Here is a 13,078-nt window from a genome sequence, read left to right as displayed (position 1 = left end):
ACAGAACTACACCCCCTCTCACACTGACCATTCACCCTGACCTGTGTTTCATTAGAGGGTCATTTAGCAGCATCTAGTGGACAGCTAGCAGAACTACACCCCCTCTCACACTGACCATTCACCCTGATCTGTGTTTCATTAGAGGGTCAGTTAGCAGCATCTAGTGGACAGCTAGCAGAACTACACCCCCTCTCACACTGACCATTCACCCTGATCTGTGTTTCATTAGAGGGTCAGTTAGCAGCATCTAGTGGACAGCTAGCAGAACTACACCCCCTCTCACACTGACCATTCACCCTGACCTGTGTTTCATTAGAGGGTCAGTTAGCAGCATCTAGTGGACAGCTAGCAGAACTACACCCCCTCTCACACTGACCATTCACCCTGACCTGTGTTTCATTAGAGGGTCAGTTAGCAGCATCTAGTGGACAGCTAGCAGAACTACACCCCCTCTCACACTGACCATTCACCCTGACCTGTGTTTCATTAGAGGGTCAGTTAGTAGCAGTTATTTCCAACAGACTCGCAGATCATTGGCTACTGAGAGAAATGCAAACACACCACATGTAGTACGACACAAACCTCCGCTGTGGATTTTCAAAACAAAATACAGTAAAACTTTGGTCGCAGGCCCAAGTTTAACTCTCTGAGGTCTGAGCCCTTTGTTCACATGTTAGGCTCGCCAGGCATGTTTGGTAAAAATGCTATTAAAACATGAACCTTGGTGACCATCGGGCTGGCCTGCATGGTCTGCCCTGACAACAGCCTCTGATCATCAACAGACCCCATGCAAGGCTTCATTGGATATTAGATAATAATCTCTATCTCGCTCCTGTTCATAAAAGACATCCATTGTTTGTTTTATACGCTTCTTGAAATCTAAAAAAAATCACATCTTTTTTCTAGAACCGATTACAAATCGCCTGAAAATGGTACAAACGAGTGGCAACATGCGTGACGGAGGTGTTGCAACCTAAGTGAAAGTTAAGCTCGCTCCATTACGGAGATATTCCCGCGAGAGTGCGGAAAACTTTATGTATTTATTTATTTCAAATGTGAAATGTTATCAATATACTCATGGACCACCGGTGGTCCATTGTTGGCAATGTTTGCTCTTCTGGTAAGATTACTATTTTCCTGCAGGTAAAACCCGTTTTGAATGCACTTATCAGCTCAGAGAGGTTTACACAATGGCCTGGGGCCGTGGGACATCTGAGAGGAGGGGTACTATTGTGTCCTGTGATGTTCTTGTTGTGATGAGCATGGTGTTGTGTTTGTGTGAAGGTGGAGGCTCTGCTATGGATCAGTGTGAGGACAGAGAGGAGGGAGCCCCCCCCTCTCTGTGTGGGGAACATGACAGCCAGACCAAAGCTCAGAGGTGAGATCTCCAACTGTCCATGACTCTTCTCCATGTCTCAGCTCAGCACTCATTATTCACTCAAAGCTCTGTGTTGTGTTTCAGCCCAGAGGACACACCACATTCTGCTGGACTTGGACCTGGACGTGGACCTGGACCTGAACCTGGAGCTGGACCTGGACCTGGACCTGGACCTGGACCTGGAGCTGGACCTGGACCTGGACCTGGACCTGGGCCTGAACCTGGACCTGGAGTAGTAGTTTATTTGCCTTAATATAAACAAGTAGTAGTGCTGCTGAAAAACGAACAAAGTCGTTGTTTGCATGAACCCAAGAAGAGCACTATTTAAATAATTGTTTTAAATTTAAATTGTAAAAATACACATTTTGTATTCACGATTATGTAATATTTTCTGTTGGTATCTTTTGGATCTCTGCAGGGAGAAAATATGGCGACACTGAAAAAGAAGCTCCTCACAGCTTTAGAACATTTGGGGAAAGTGGACTTTGAAGAATTCAAGTGGCACCTGCAGCAGGAGGTCCTAGGATTTGAAGGAATCCCAAAGAGTCGACTAGAGGATGCATGTCGGACGCAAACTGTGGACCATATGTTTCTGAACTACGGCATTAACACTATTAAAGTGACCAGAACCGTTTTGAAGGAGATGAATCAGAATCTCCTGGAGGAGAAATTATCAGAAATCCCATCAGAACCGACAGGTAGGTCATTAGTTATAAAGGAGTGTTACAAACAAGCAGTGTTGGGTGAAACGCGTTACAAAAGTAACAGAGTTACAGTAATGTATTACTTTTTGCTGTAACGAAGTAATGTAACGCATTACTAATGAAATGTGGGTATTACCCGTTACAATGCTCAGTAACGCAGTTAGAACTAATTTTAACCCGAAATGAAATGGTGTTTTGTTTTTTAAGAATTCACTAACATCGTAAGACATTCCGACACCAGAGAAAAATGGTGCCGGTAGATTAGTAAGCCTGGTGTTTACGTAATCAGTCAGGCTGACCTGGATGAGCCTGAAGCGTGTTCTCATCCCCATAGTGACCAAGTCGCTGCACATTATCCTGCTTATTACACGGCCAGATACTAAACAAACTTAGGAATCGACTCCCAATATTAATTGAAAAGATTTTATTGACTTACAATGATCGTATTTCTTCCGCTAAGAAAAAAAAACCTCCGTTCCACGACGCACCAACGGCTGGAACTGTAACAACAACAACTTTACGGCAGCACTGTCCAACTCTGTTTACAGTTTCTGATCCACTAACAAGTCCCTAAACTCTGCAGAGCCCACACCGTGTTCCTGTTTACTTCTTGCCTGCCTTCATTTATCTGACGTCCTGTCTTTTACCCTCTTTTACTTTCTCTTTCTTGATCTTCCTTAGCAACGGAATGGACCAATCAGAATCGAGTATTCAACTAGGCCTTGGAATAGAAGTTGTTAGTTGCCTTAAGGGCCGACACAGTTGCTGCACTAAACTACATTTTAGCATTTAAAATACCTAGCCATTACTTTGTGGTTATGTTGGTCGAACTCATTACATTTCAGAGACAGTCATATTGTGTATTACTTAAAAAGTAATAAGTTATATGTAATGTATTACATTTTGGAAGTAACTTGTCCAACACTGCAAACAAGGAACCTGAAGCAGAGTCTTTCATTCGGTTCAGGGTAAAACAAAGAAGATGCAGGTCGGATCGCGGGTGCTGCATAATAAATATATTAATAATAATGTAATCCTTAAATCCTCAGACCTCTCCCCACGAGACCGCGCATAATCCAAACCTCTGACATCTGACCTCTGCACCGCATCAATCTGCTGCTGAGTGCGCCACATTCGAAATGGCTGAGGTGAAGGCGAAGCTCGGAGAATACAGCATTTTAAATAACTCTTCCTCAAGAGGAAACCCAGCGTCTGGTAGGCTTTTGGTGTCGTCCTACCTAGATGGAGAAAATAACCAACATCCCACGCTTTTTGAGCAAAATGCGTGTGTTAATAATTGCATGTTTTCAGTTCATAGGATATGTGGGGTCGGGTTGGTTAGTAGAACTAATTGGCAATATGTGCGGGTGGTGGGGCGGGTATTGAAAATCCGACCCGTGCAGGACTCTGACCTGAGGTCAGGTAAATCACAAGGATAACATGAATTGGATGTGTCCTCCTGATATACCACACAGAGAAACACCACCTGTACATGGTGTCAGGGTTTAGGTACCCCCATGGTCCTGAAAGCTCAGTGTTCAGGGTCAATAGGTTCTGGCAGGGTCACTTTTTAGATCAGCTACTTACATTACATGACATGTTACTTGTTAGACGCTTTTATCCAAAGCGACTCACATACTCAATACTGTGAACAATCCCCACAGGAGCACTTTGGGGTGAAGTGTCTCAGGGACACAACGACATGCTGACTGCAGTGGGGTTTGAACCTGTGACCCCTGATCCCAACACCAGCTCACTAGCCCACTGCGCCACACGACTTAGAAAAAAAGCAACCCTGTTAGGCAGACCAGGTCCTCATCCTGCAGCCAGGCACCGGGGTCTACACACCACTGGGTCTAAGGGTCTAATCAATGCCAGTTGGGTTGTAGGTGAAGGAAAGGAACATGGTATACAAACTTCAAACAACCGACACCTCTCTGCTGGGGACGGATCCGGTGTCGGTGTGGGAGGTGGAGCAGCACCAACTAGACAAAGTAGGGCTCACCTCTACACATTGAACCGGCTCTGGAAAGAAACTCCTGGATAGGGATTAGACTCTCTGCTTTTCCAGAGTTACCCAGGTGACCTTTGAGGTTCACTGAGATGAAAGCTGTCACTGTTCTCTCTGCCGACGCATCGACCAACAGTTCACGGTAACTTGCTCTCTTGCAGTCTCTGGGTCAGGGCACCAGCTGGGGATACATTCAGTAGTTAGGCTGGGGCTCCACATGGGCTAGGAGGGGTCAATAGAGTTTTCCATCCACCCTGTCTTATGGATGAAGGGAAAGATTATTACTGTGACCCCCAGGGCGTCTTGTTGATAGTAGGCTATTGCAGGATTACGCAGTATTGGGACAATTACTAAGAGCAATCCACTTCCTGTATAACTGGAGTGAGAGCTGAGTCCACATCCTCAGAGGTCGATCTGCCAGGGTCGTGCCTCGTCTTCCAGCAGCAGGAATAAGAGTCGTCAGGTTTAGGGCCGTGGCTCTCTGAGGTTAACAGATTGTTCATTCTGGTTTCGAAAAAAACATTTCAAGGACACATTTTTGGAAAGCAACAAGATATGGCGTCTTGATCGAAGGAAAAATAATCTACTCTCTAAAATGTGTAAAATTAGGAACCAAACTTGTGATGGTTCTTTTATGTGGAAAGTATCATCGTCTCAATTGAAAGATTTCTTTTTTCATCATTCAGAGATTCTCACTCAGTGCCAAGGGAACCTCAAATTCAACGTGAAGAAAAAATTTGAGAAAATTCTAGAAACGGGTAATTCAAGACCTCTAAATGAAATCTACACGGAGATCCACATCACCATGGGAGAAACTACAGCTGAAGAACATGAGGTCAGACAGATTGAAACAGCATCCAGGAAACCAGACAGACCAGAAACAACCATCAGACAAGAAGACCTCTTTAAAGCCTCACCTGGAAGAGATGCACCAATCAGAGTGATGACAAAGGGCGTGGCTGGCATCGGGAAAACAGTCTTAACACAGAAGTTCACTCTGGACTGGGCTGAAGGCAAAGCCAACCAGGACATCCAGTTCACATTTATATTACCTTTCAGAGAGCTGAATGTGGTGAGAGAGAACAAGTACAGCTTGGTGGAACTTGTTCATCACTTCTTCTCTGAAACCAGAGACGCAGGAATCTGCAGGTTTGATCAGTTCCCGGTTGTGTTCATCTTTGACGGTCTGGATGAGTGTCGACTTCCTCTGGACTTCCACAACACTGAGGTCCTGACTGATGTCACAGAGTCCACCTCAGTGGATGTGCTGCTGACCAACCTCATCAGGGGGAAGCTGCTTCCCTCTGCTCGCCTCTGGATAACCACACGACCTGGAGCAGCCAATCAGATCCCTCCTGAGTGTGTGGACATGGTGACAGAGGTCCGAGGGTTCACTGACCCACAGAAGGAGGAGTACTTCAGGAAGAGATTCAGAGATCAGGAGCAGGCCGGCACCATCATCTCCCACATCAAGAACTCACGAAGCCTCCACATCATGTGCCACATCCCAGTCTTCTGCTGGATCTCTGCTTCAGTTCTGGAGAAAGTGTTGAAAACCAGAGAGGGGGGAGAGCTGCCCAAGACCCTGACTGAGATGTACATCCACTTCCTGGTGGTTCAGTCCAAAGTGAGGAACGTCAAGTATGATGGAAAAAGTAAGAGACATCCACACTGGAGTCCAGAGAGCAGGGAGATGATGGAGGCTCTGGGGAAACTGGCTTTTGAGCAGCTGCAGAAAGGCAACCTGATCTTCTATGATCACGACCTGACAGAGTGTGGCATCGATATCACAGAAGCCTCAGTGTACTCAGGAGTGTTCACACAGGTCTTTAGAGAGGAGAGCGGACTGTACGAGGACCCAGTGTTCTGCTTTGTCCATCTGAGCGTTCAGGAGTTTCTGGCTGCTCTTCATGTCCATCTGACCTTCATCAACTCTGGAGTCAACCTGCTGGCAGAAGAACCAACAACCTCCCAGCAGTCTGAAGTGTTCAGACCCAAACCTACAACAAAAACCTCCTGGCTGCTTAAAATCTTCAGAGACAAGCCTCAACTTAAACATCTCTACCAGAGTGCGGTGGACCAGGCCTTACAGAGTCCAAACGGACACCTGGACTTGCTCCTTCGCTTCCTCCTGGGTCTTTCCCTGCAGACCAATCAGAAACTCCTACATGGCCTGCTGACAGAAACAGGAAGCAGATCAAAGACCAACCAGAAAACAGTTGAGTACATCAAGAAGAAGATAAATGAGAACCCGTCTCCAGAGAGAAGCATCAACCTGTTCCACTGTCTGAATGAACTGAATGATGGTTCTCTAGTGGAGCAGATCCAATGGTACCTGAGTTCAGGAAGTCTCTCCACAGATAAACTGTCTCCTGCTCAGTGGTCAGCTCTGGTCTTCATCTTACTGTCATCAGAAGAAGATCTGGACGTCTTTGACCTGAAGAAATACTGTGCTTCAGAGGAGGCTCTTCTGAGGCTGCTGCCAGTGGTCAAAGCCTCCAGGAAAGCTCTGTAAGTGGAGATACAAACAACATTGATCAGTTTAAAACATGATAAATAAAATAATTGTGTTCATTGCTAATCCTTCCCCAGGCTGAGTGGCTGTAAGCTGTCAGAGAGAAGCTGTGCAGCTCTGTCCTCAGTCCTCAGCTCCCAGTCCTCTAGTCTGAGAGTACTGGACCTGAGTAACAACGACCTGCAGGATTCAGGAGTGAAGCTGCTGTCTGCTGGACTGGAGAGTCCACACTGTGAACTGGAGACTCTGAGGTCAGGATTTATTACATAGTTTTACTTTAAAACCTGCTCATCCAGGTTCAGGTTCATGTTAATAAAGTTGGTCAACATCTGTACATTCATGCTGACATCATTAAAACACTGAGTTTACTGTATTCCCTGGTTCCAGGCTCTCAGGCTGTATGGTCACAGAGCAAGGCTGTGTTTCTCTGGCTTCAGCTCTGAGCTCCAACCCCTCTCATCTGAGAGAGCTGGACCTGAGCTACAATCATCCAGGAGACTCAGGAGAGAAGCTGCTCTCTGCTGGACTGGAGGATCCACTCTGGAGACTGGAGACACTCAGGTATGGACAGACAGACTGAAGGCGCCTCTAACATCTCAAATGTCATGTTCTTCCTCTCATGTATGACACAGTTATTGAAATTATATTTCATTGAGTTTTTACACCCTCATTGACGGCTGAGTCCACTCTACTCTATAAAGGACGCAAGTGATCAACAGCGGTTCAGTTTGGATAGTTCTGACTGTGTTCGGCTAACGGCTAACAGAGCTACACTCACAGCAGGACTCAGATTCTCTGTTCAGAGGTTACAGGCTTACAACACAATCTGCCAGTTATGTGTTATATTTTTATCTTGATTATTTACCGGCCTGCTTTTGACGATGATCAGCACATTACCTAGTCGCTGATGGGAAACCGAGATTTACTTTTTGTGATTCTTTATTAAGTAACTGATGATCGACACGTCCAGGTACGCATCCTTTTTTCTCCTCATAATGCCATCATGAACATCACATTCATGTTGATATCAACAAGAGGAGAGCTGGTAAACTAAGCCGTTAGCTGTTAGCCGTTGACTGTAGGCAGGTAGCTGTTAGCAGGTAGCTGTTAGCTTTAGAATGTGTAAGGGATACCTTGCTGCACATTATCCCGTTTATTACACGGCTACATGATAAACAAATGAACTACTTGACTCCCGATATCAATTCAGATGATTTTATTGACTTGAAAATGATGGTCATGGTTCCGGTGACGTCACCATACCGAATGGCAGGCTTATCTAGCTTCTCCCCGGTAAGAGATTCATTTTGACTCGTTTAATTGCCAAATAAGAAATGTCTCTCTAAAATTACAAATAGTTAACGGGGCGAAGTTGGGAAGAAAGGATGGACAAAAGAAAAACATTGGCTCAGATTCTGCCAACGAAGAAAATACAACCAAATACTCGCCTGCACAGGTTGATGATGAGGAAGCTAGCGCAGAGCCACACGTGGCTAGCTTAGCTAAAGTTCTGGAGGAGATACGGGACTTTCGCAAAGAAACAAAACAACAATTAAACAAAATTAAATCCAAGCTTACCAACGTCAACGTTAAAATAGAGGAGGCAGAAATGAGAATTGAAAACGTGGAAGGTGCTGAGCAAGATGATAAAGGTAATGATTCAGCAAGAAAATAAACTGACTGACGAAGAAGGAAGATCCCGACGGGAGAATATAAGGATTTAGGATGTGAGGGAGCGGAGGGGTCATCTATGGTTGACTTTGTGAAGAGTTTACTAGAAGAGGCACTTGAGATCCCCCCGCCACGGAGCTCGGCATTGAAAGAGCGCACCGGGCGCTCGTACCGAGGGCCTCCGGAGACAGGGAGGACAAGCCGCGTCAAGAATTATCAAGTTTCTCCGATACTCAACTAAAGACGATATTATACGCAAGCCATGGGAATAAAGGTGTCTTTGAACGCGAGACAGATAAATCTCTCCCAAGATTACCCACTAGCTATTTTGCAAAAACGTAAAAGCGAGTGCCAAGGCAGAGAAATATTCGCTTCCAGACCCCGTTCCCTGCTGAACTACGAGTATTTTAGGAGGACGGGACGAGGCGGTACCAGACTGCTGTGGAAGCATCCGGAGACATGAAGGACATAGGACTGCGTCACCGTGATCACACCGAGAGAGAGGCTGAGCAGCTGTCCGCCTGGGAGACAGTGGGAGGACAATAAACACAATTTCATAAACATCATTGAAAATCCACGAGCGAAATGTCCTCCTAAAATGTGGAAAACTATTGTAAAAGAATATAAATTGGAGAATGATACTATCTCTCTCAAATGGTGTGCAGGGCGGTGGTGGCGAAGTCCATAGGGACTTGGCTTGGCAACTGGAAGGTCACCAGTTTAAGTCCCGGAAAGACCAAGTGCTACCGAGGTGTCCCTGAGCAAGGCACCGTTCCCTACCCTGCTCCCCGGGCGCCGTACATAATGGCAGCACACAGCTCCTAACAGAATTCTTCTTCTTCTTCTTCTTCTTCTTCTTCTTCTTCTTCTTCTTCTTCTTCTTCTTCTTCTTCTTCTTCTTCTTCTTTTTCTTCTTCTTCTTCTTCTTCTTCTTCTTCTTCTTCATATGACTCGGATTTCATGCCTAACAGATTGGACACTAGATTTAGGGACTGGGCTCTAAACGGTCTAACAGCTCTGTGCAAGCTGATGAAAGGGGGAGCATTGCTCAGTTTGGATACCCTTAAAGAGAAATACACTTTGGAGAAACAGGACTGTTATCGATATCTTCAGGTACGGCATTATGTTCATTTGAAAGTGGAAAAAGTGTCAGAGGCAAGTGTAGGTTTGATAGAAATGTTTAGGAAAGCGTATGATGCAGATGTTAACGGTAGAACCATATCATGTGTTTACCCAAAGGATTGCCAAACCTTATAAAACACTCAACTACTTACATAATAAAGAAGATGGAGCAGGAAGGAGGGATACATTTATCTGGGGAAGAATGGGTAACAATGTGGAGATATCAATGGAAATGCACCAGCTCTCAGAACTGGAGAGAATATACCTGGAAGAACCTGATAGGATATTTTATTCCGCCCTCTCAGGAGTCCCACTATGAGAGGACCCCCCCTATATGTTGGAGGAACTATGGTGACCAGAATGCAAACCACTTCCATGTATTCTGGGACTGTCCAGGTATCAAAGACTACTGGAAGGAGATACACAACGCCTTACCAGACATTTTCAAAGACATGATACATCTAGAGATCAAGATGTTATATTTTGGGAATTTGAGAAAGAACATTCTGCTGGTTTCCGCTGAAAAGGCTTTAACCAGGAAGTGGTTGTCGAAGCATAGCCCGACTCTAAAAGGATGGATGGACATCTCAATGGATATTTACAATATGGGAAAGATAACAGCATCTGTCAATCATACATTGGTCCATTTACTCCAACCTGTGAGAAGTGGACTCACTTTGTAAAGCCCTAAAGGCCTGACTTAGTTTTCACTGATCCAGAACTCAGCTGTAAAGAAATGTCTACTCCCTGATTGCTCACTGTTGTTCTATTTCATTCTCATTTCTTTATGTCTTTCCCCTCTGTGTGTTTTGTGTCATCATGTGTATATTGCTGAAAAGACCTACGAACATATTTATGTAATTCATGTGAAGATGCAATGTACAATATGCTGTGACAATGTTTGACACTAAATGCCAACAAAAGGTAAATAGCAATCAAAAAGCTTCCTCTAAGAAAGTGAACTCTGCTCCACGAGGTACCAGCAGCTAGGACTCATGTTGGATAGAAGATCATCCTGACTGTGTTTCTTCCTCCAGGCTGGACCATGGTGGAGAGCAGAGGTTCAAACCAGGTGTGAGGAAGTGTAAGTGTGGATCAGTCAGCTTCTCTCTAGAGACAGATGATGGAGGTGGTATTTATTCATTAAAACATGACTGAACTTTAAGCTTTAGAGAAAGGACCACTAACAGAGAGCCTTCAGGTGGGTCTGATGATAAACTGCTGTCTGTGTCTCTCATCAGATTCCTGTGAACTCACCCTGGACTCAAACACAGCACACAGAAACCTCAAACTGTCTGAGGACAACAGGACAATGACATGGGTGAGAGATGAGGAGCCATATCCTGATCATCCAGAGAGGTTTGACTCCTTCTGGCCTCAGCTGATGTGTAGAGAAGCTCTGACTGATCTCTGTTACTGGGAGGTCGAGTGGAGAGGAGATGTTCATATATCAGTGACCTACAGAGGAATCAGCAGGAGAGGAGACAAAAAGGACTGTGTGTTTGGAGAGAATGATCAGTCCTGGAGTCTGAGCTGCTCTGATTATGGCTACTCTGTCAGGGACAATAAGAGAGAAACATGCATCTCCTCCTCCTCCTCTTCCTCCTCCTCCTCCTCCTCCCCCTCTCGTAGAGTAGCAGTGTATCTGGATCATCCTGCTGGCTCTCTCTCCTTCTACAGAGTCTCCTCTGACAGACTGACCCACCTCCACACCATCAGAACCACATTCACTGAACCTCTCTACGCTGGGTTTGGGTTCTGGTCAGCTGTCTCCTCAGCGTCTCTGTGTCCTCTGTAGGAGGAGACCACTTCCTGTCCTGGGGTTTAAATGTTGGTGTTAGAAATCGAGGCTTCTCCTTGGATTTCTGTTTGAACAGCTGTTAGAGACCTTTAAAGCCTGCCTCTTTGAGTTATACTGAAATATATGAAATGGGCTTTAATTTGATTTAACAGAAATACCTACTTTGTAAATTGCTTACCAGGAAGCTAAAGGTGGAACAGGGTGAGCTGTAGAAAGGAGCTCAAACTACCAGACAAAGGCCTCCACAGGGAAAAGAGAACTTTTGATTTCCTTTGGCCAACAGTATCTGGACCTCGGACCTGCTGAGGCACCAGGACTCAGGGCTGATGGCTGGACTTTGGAGTCAGGTTATTACTTTGATGTCAGTCGTGATGTTATTCTTATTTGTATACGTTTTTCTTTAATTTGATTCAGTTTTAACTTCATTCCAACAATGTACCCCCCCTCCCACCTGAAGCTGCAGGCTGAAGGTCAGAGAAATGCATATGTTCTTGGATTATGTAATGGAATGTGAGGGAAGACTAGAAACACAATACAAAGATGAATATTACTTGTTAAACTCAATGTTGGTGTTTGGTACAATAAACGTGTATTGCCTGTATACATTAATTATCTTCATTAAATTAGTAGCTAAAGTTGGCTATTTAAATGTTGTGAATATAGTATCCTACCGATGGAAGTGCATGGTCACAAAGTGGCCTGAGGAAAAAAATGGTTGGCCCTCCCGATACTCAAAGTTGCCCATCCCTGATCTAGAGAATCAGATCTGATCATGGCTGCAGCTCAGAGACTTCAGGTCACTCTGTGAGGAACCTTCATCTAGTTAGCAGCATCTAGTGGACAGCTAGCAGAACTACACCCCCTCTCACACTGACCATTCACCCTGATCTGTGTTTCATTAGAGGGTCAGTTAGCAGCATCTAGTGGACAGCTAGCAGAACTACACCCCCTCTCACCCTAACCATTCACCCTGATCTGTGTTTCATTAGAGGGTCAGTTAGCAGCATCTAGTGGACAGCTAGCAGAACTACACCCCCTCTCACACTGACCATTCACCCTGACCTGTGTTTCATTAGAGGGTCAGTTAGCAGCATCTAGTGGACAGCTAGCAGAACTACACCCCCTCTCACACTGACCATTCACCCTGACCTGTGTTTCATTAGAGGGTCAGTTAGCAGCATCTAGTGGACAGCTAGCAGAACTACACCCCCTCTCTCACTGACCATTCACCCTGACCTGTGTTTCATTAGAGGGTCAGTTAGCAGCATCTAGTGGACAGCTAGCAGAACTACACCCCCTCTCACACTGACCATTCACCCTGACCTGTGTTTCATTAGAGGGTCAGTTAGCAGCATCTAGTGGACAGCTAACAGAACTACACCCCCTCTCACACTGACCATTCACCCTGACCTGTGTTTCATTAGAGGGTCGGTTAGCAGCATCTAGTGGACAGCTAGCAGAACTACACCCCCTCTCACACTGACCATTCACCCTGATCTGTGTTTCATTAGAGGGTCAGTTAGCAGCATCTAGTGGACAGCTAGCAGAACTACACCCCCTCTCACACACTGACCATTCACCCTGATCTGTGTTTCATTAGAGGGTCAGTTAGCAGCATCTAGTGGACAGCTAGCAGAACTGCACCCCCTCTCTCACTGACCATTCACCCTGATTACATTACATTATATGTTAGACTCTTTTATCCAAAGCGACTTACACACTCAATACTGTGGGCAATCCCCACAGGAGCAATTTGGGGTCAAGTGTCTTGCCCAGGGACACAATGACAAGCTGACTGCAGTGGGGTTTGAACCTATGACCTCCTGATTCCAACACCAAGGCTCTATCCACTGCGCCACACACCTCCTGATCTGTG

The 13,078-nt window shown here is 45.5% G+C and overlaps 1 protein-coding gene across 1 annotated transcript; it reads left to right on the top strand.

Moving 5' to 3' along the window:
• The first annotated feature begins 1,802 nt into the window (after positions 1 to 1,802).
• LOC307041952 (NLR family CARD domain-containing protein 3-like) lies at positions 1,803 to 11,803 on the top strand. The gene is made up of 6 exons (XM_079685569.1): positions 1,803 to 2,076; positions 4,780 to 6,604; positions 6,686 to 6,859; positions 6,996 to 7,169; positions 10,439 to 10,485; positions 10,643 to 11,803. Exons 1-6 carry the CDS (start codon positions 1,806 to 1,808, stop codon positions 11,197 to 11,199), a joined length of 3,048 nt encoding a protein of 1,015 aa, XP_079541695.1. The 5' UTR covers positions 1,803 to 1,805; the 3' UTR covers positions 11,200 to 11,803.
• The last annotated feature ends 1,275 nt before the right edge of the window (positions 11,804 to 13,078 follow it).

The sequence above is a fragment of the Notothenia rossii genome (assembly GCF_949606895.1).
Source record: "Notothenia rossii genome assembly, chromosome: 5".
NCBI lineage: Eukaryota > Metazoa > Chordata > Actinopteri > Perciformes > Nototheniidae > Notothenia > Notothenia rossii.
This window is presented reverse-complemented; position numbering and strand designations above follow the sequence as displayed.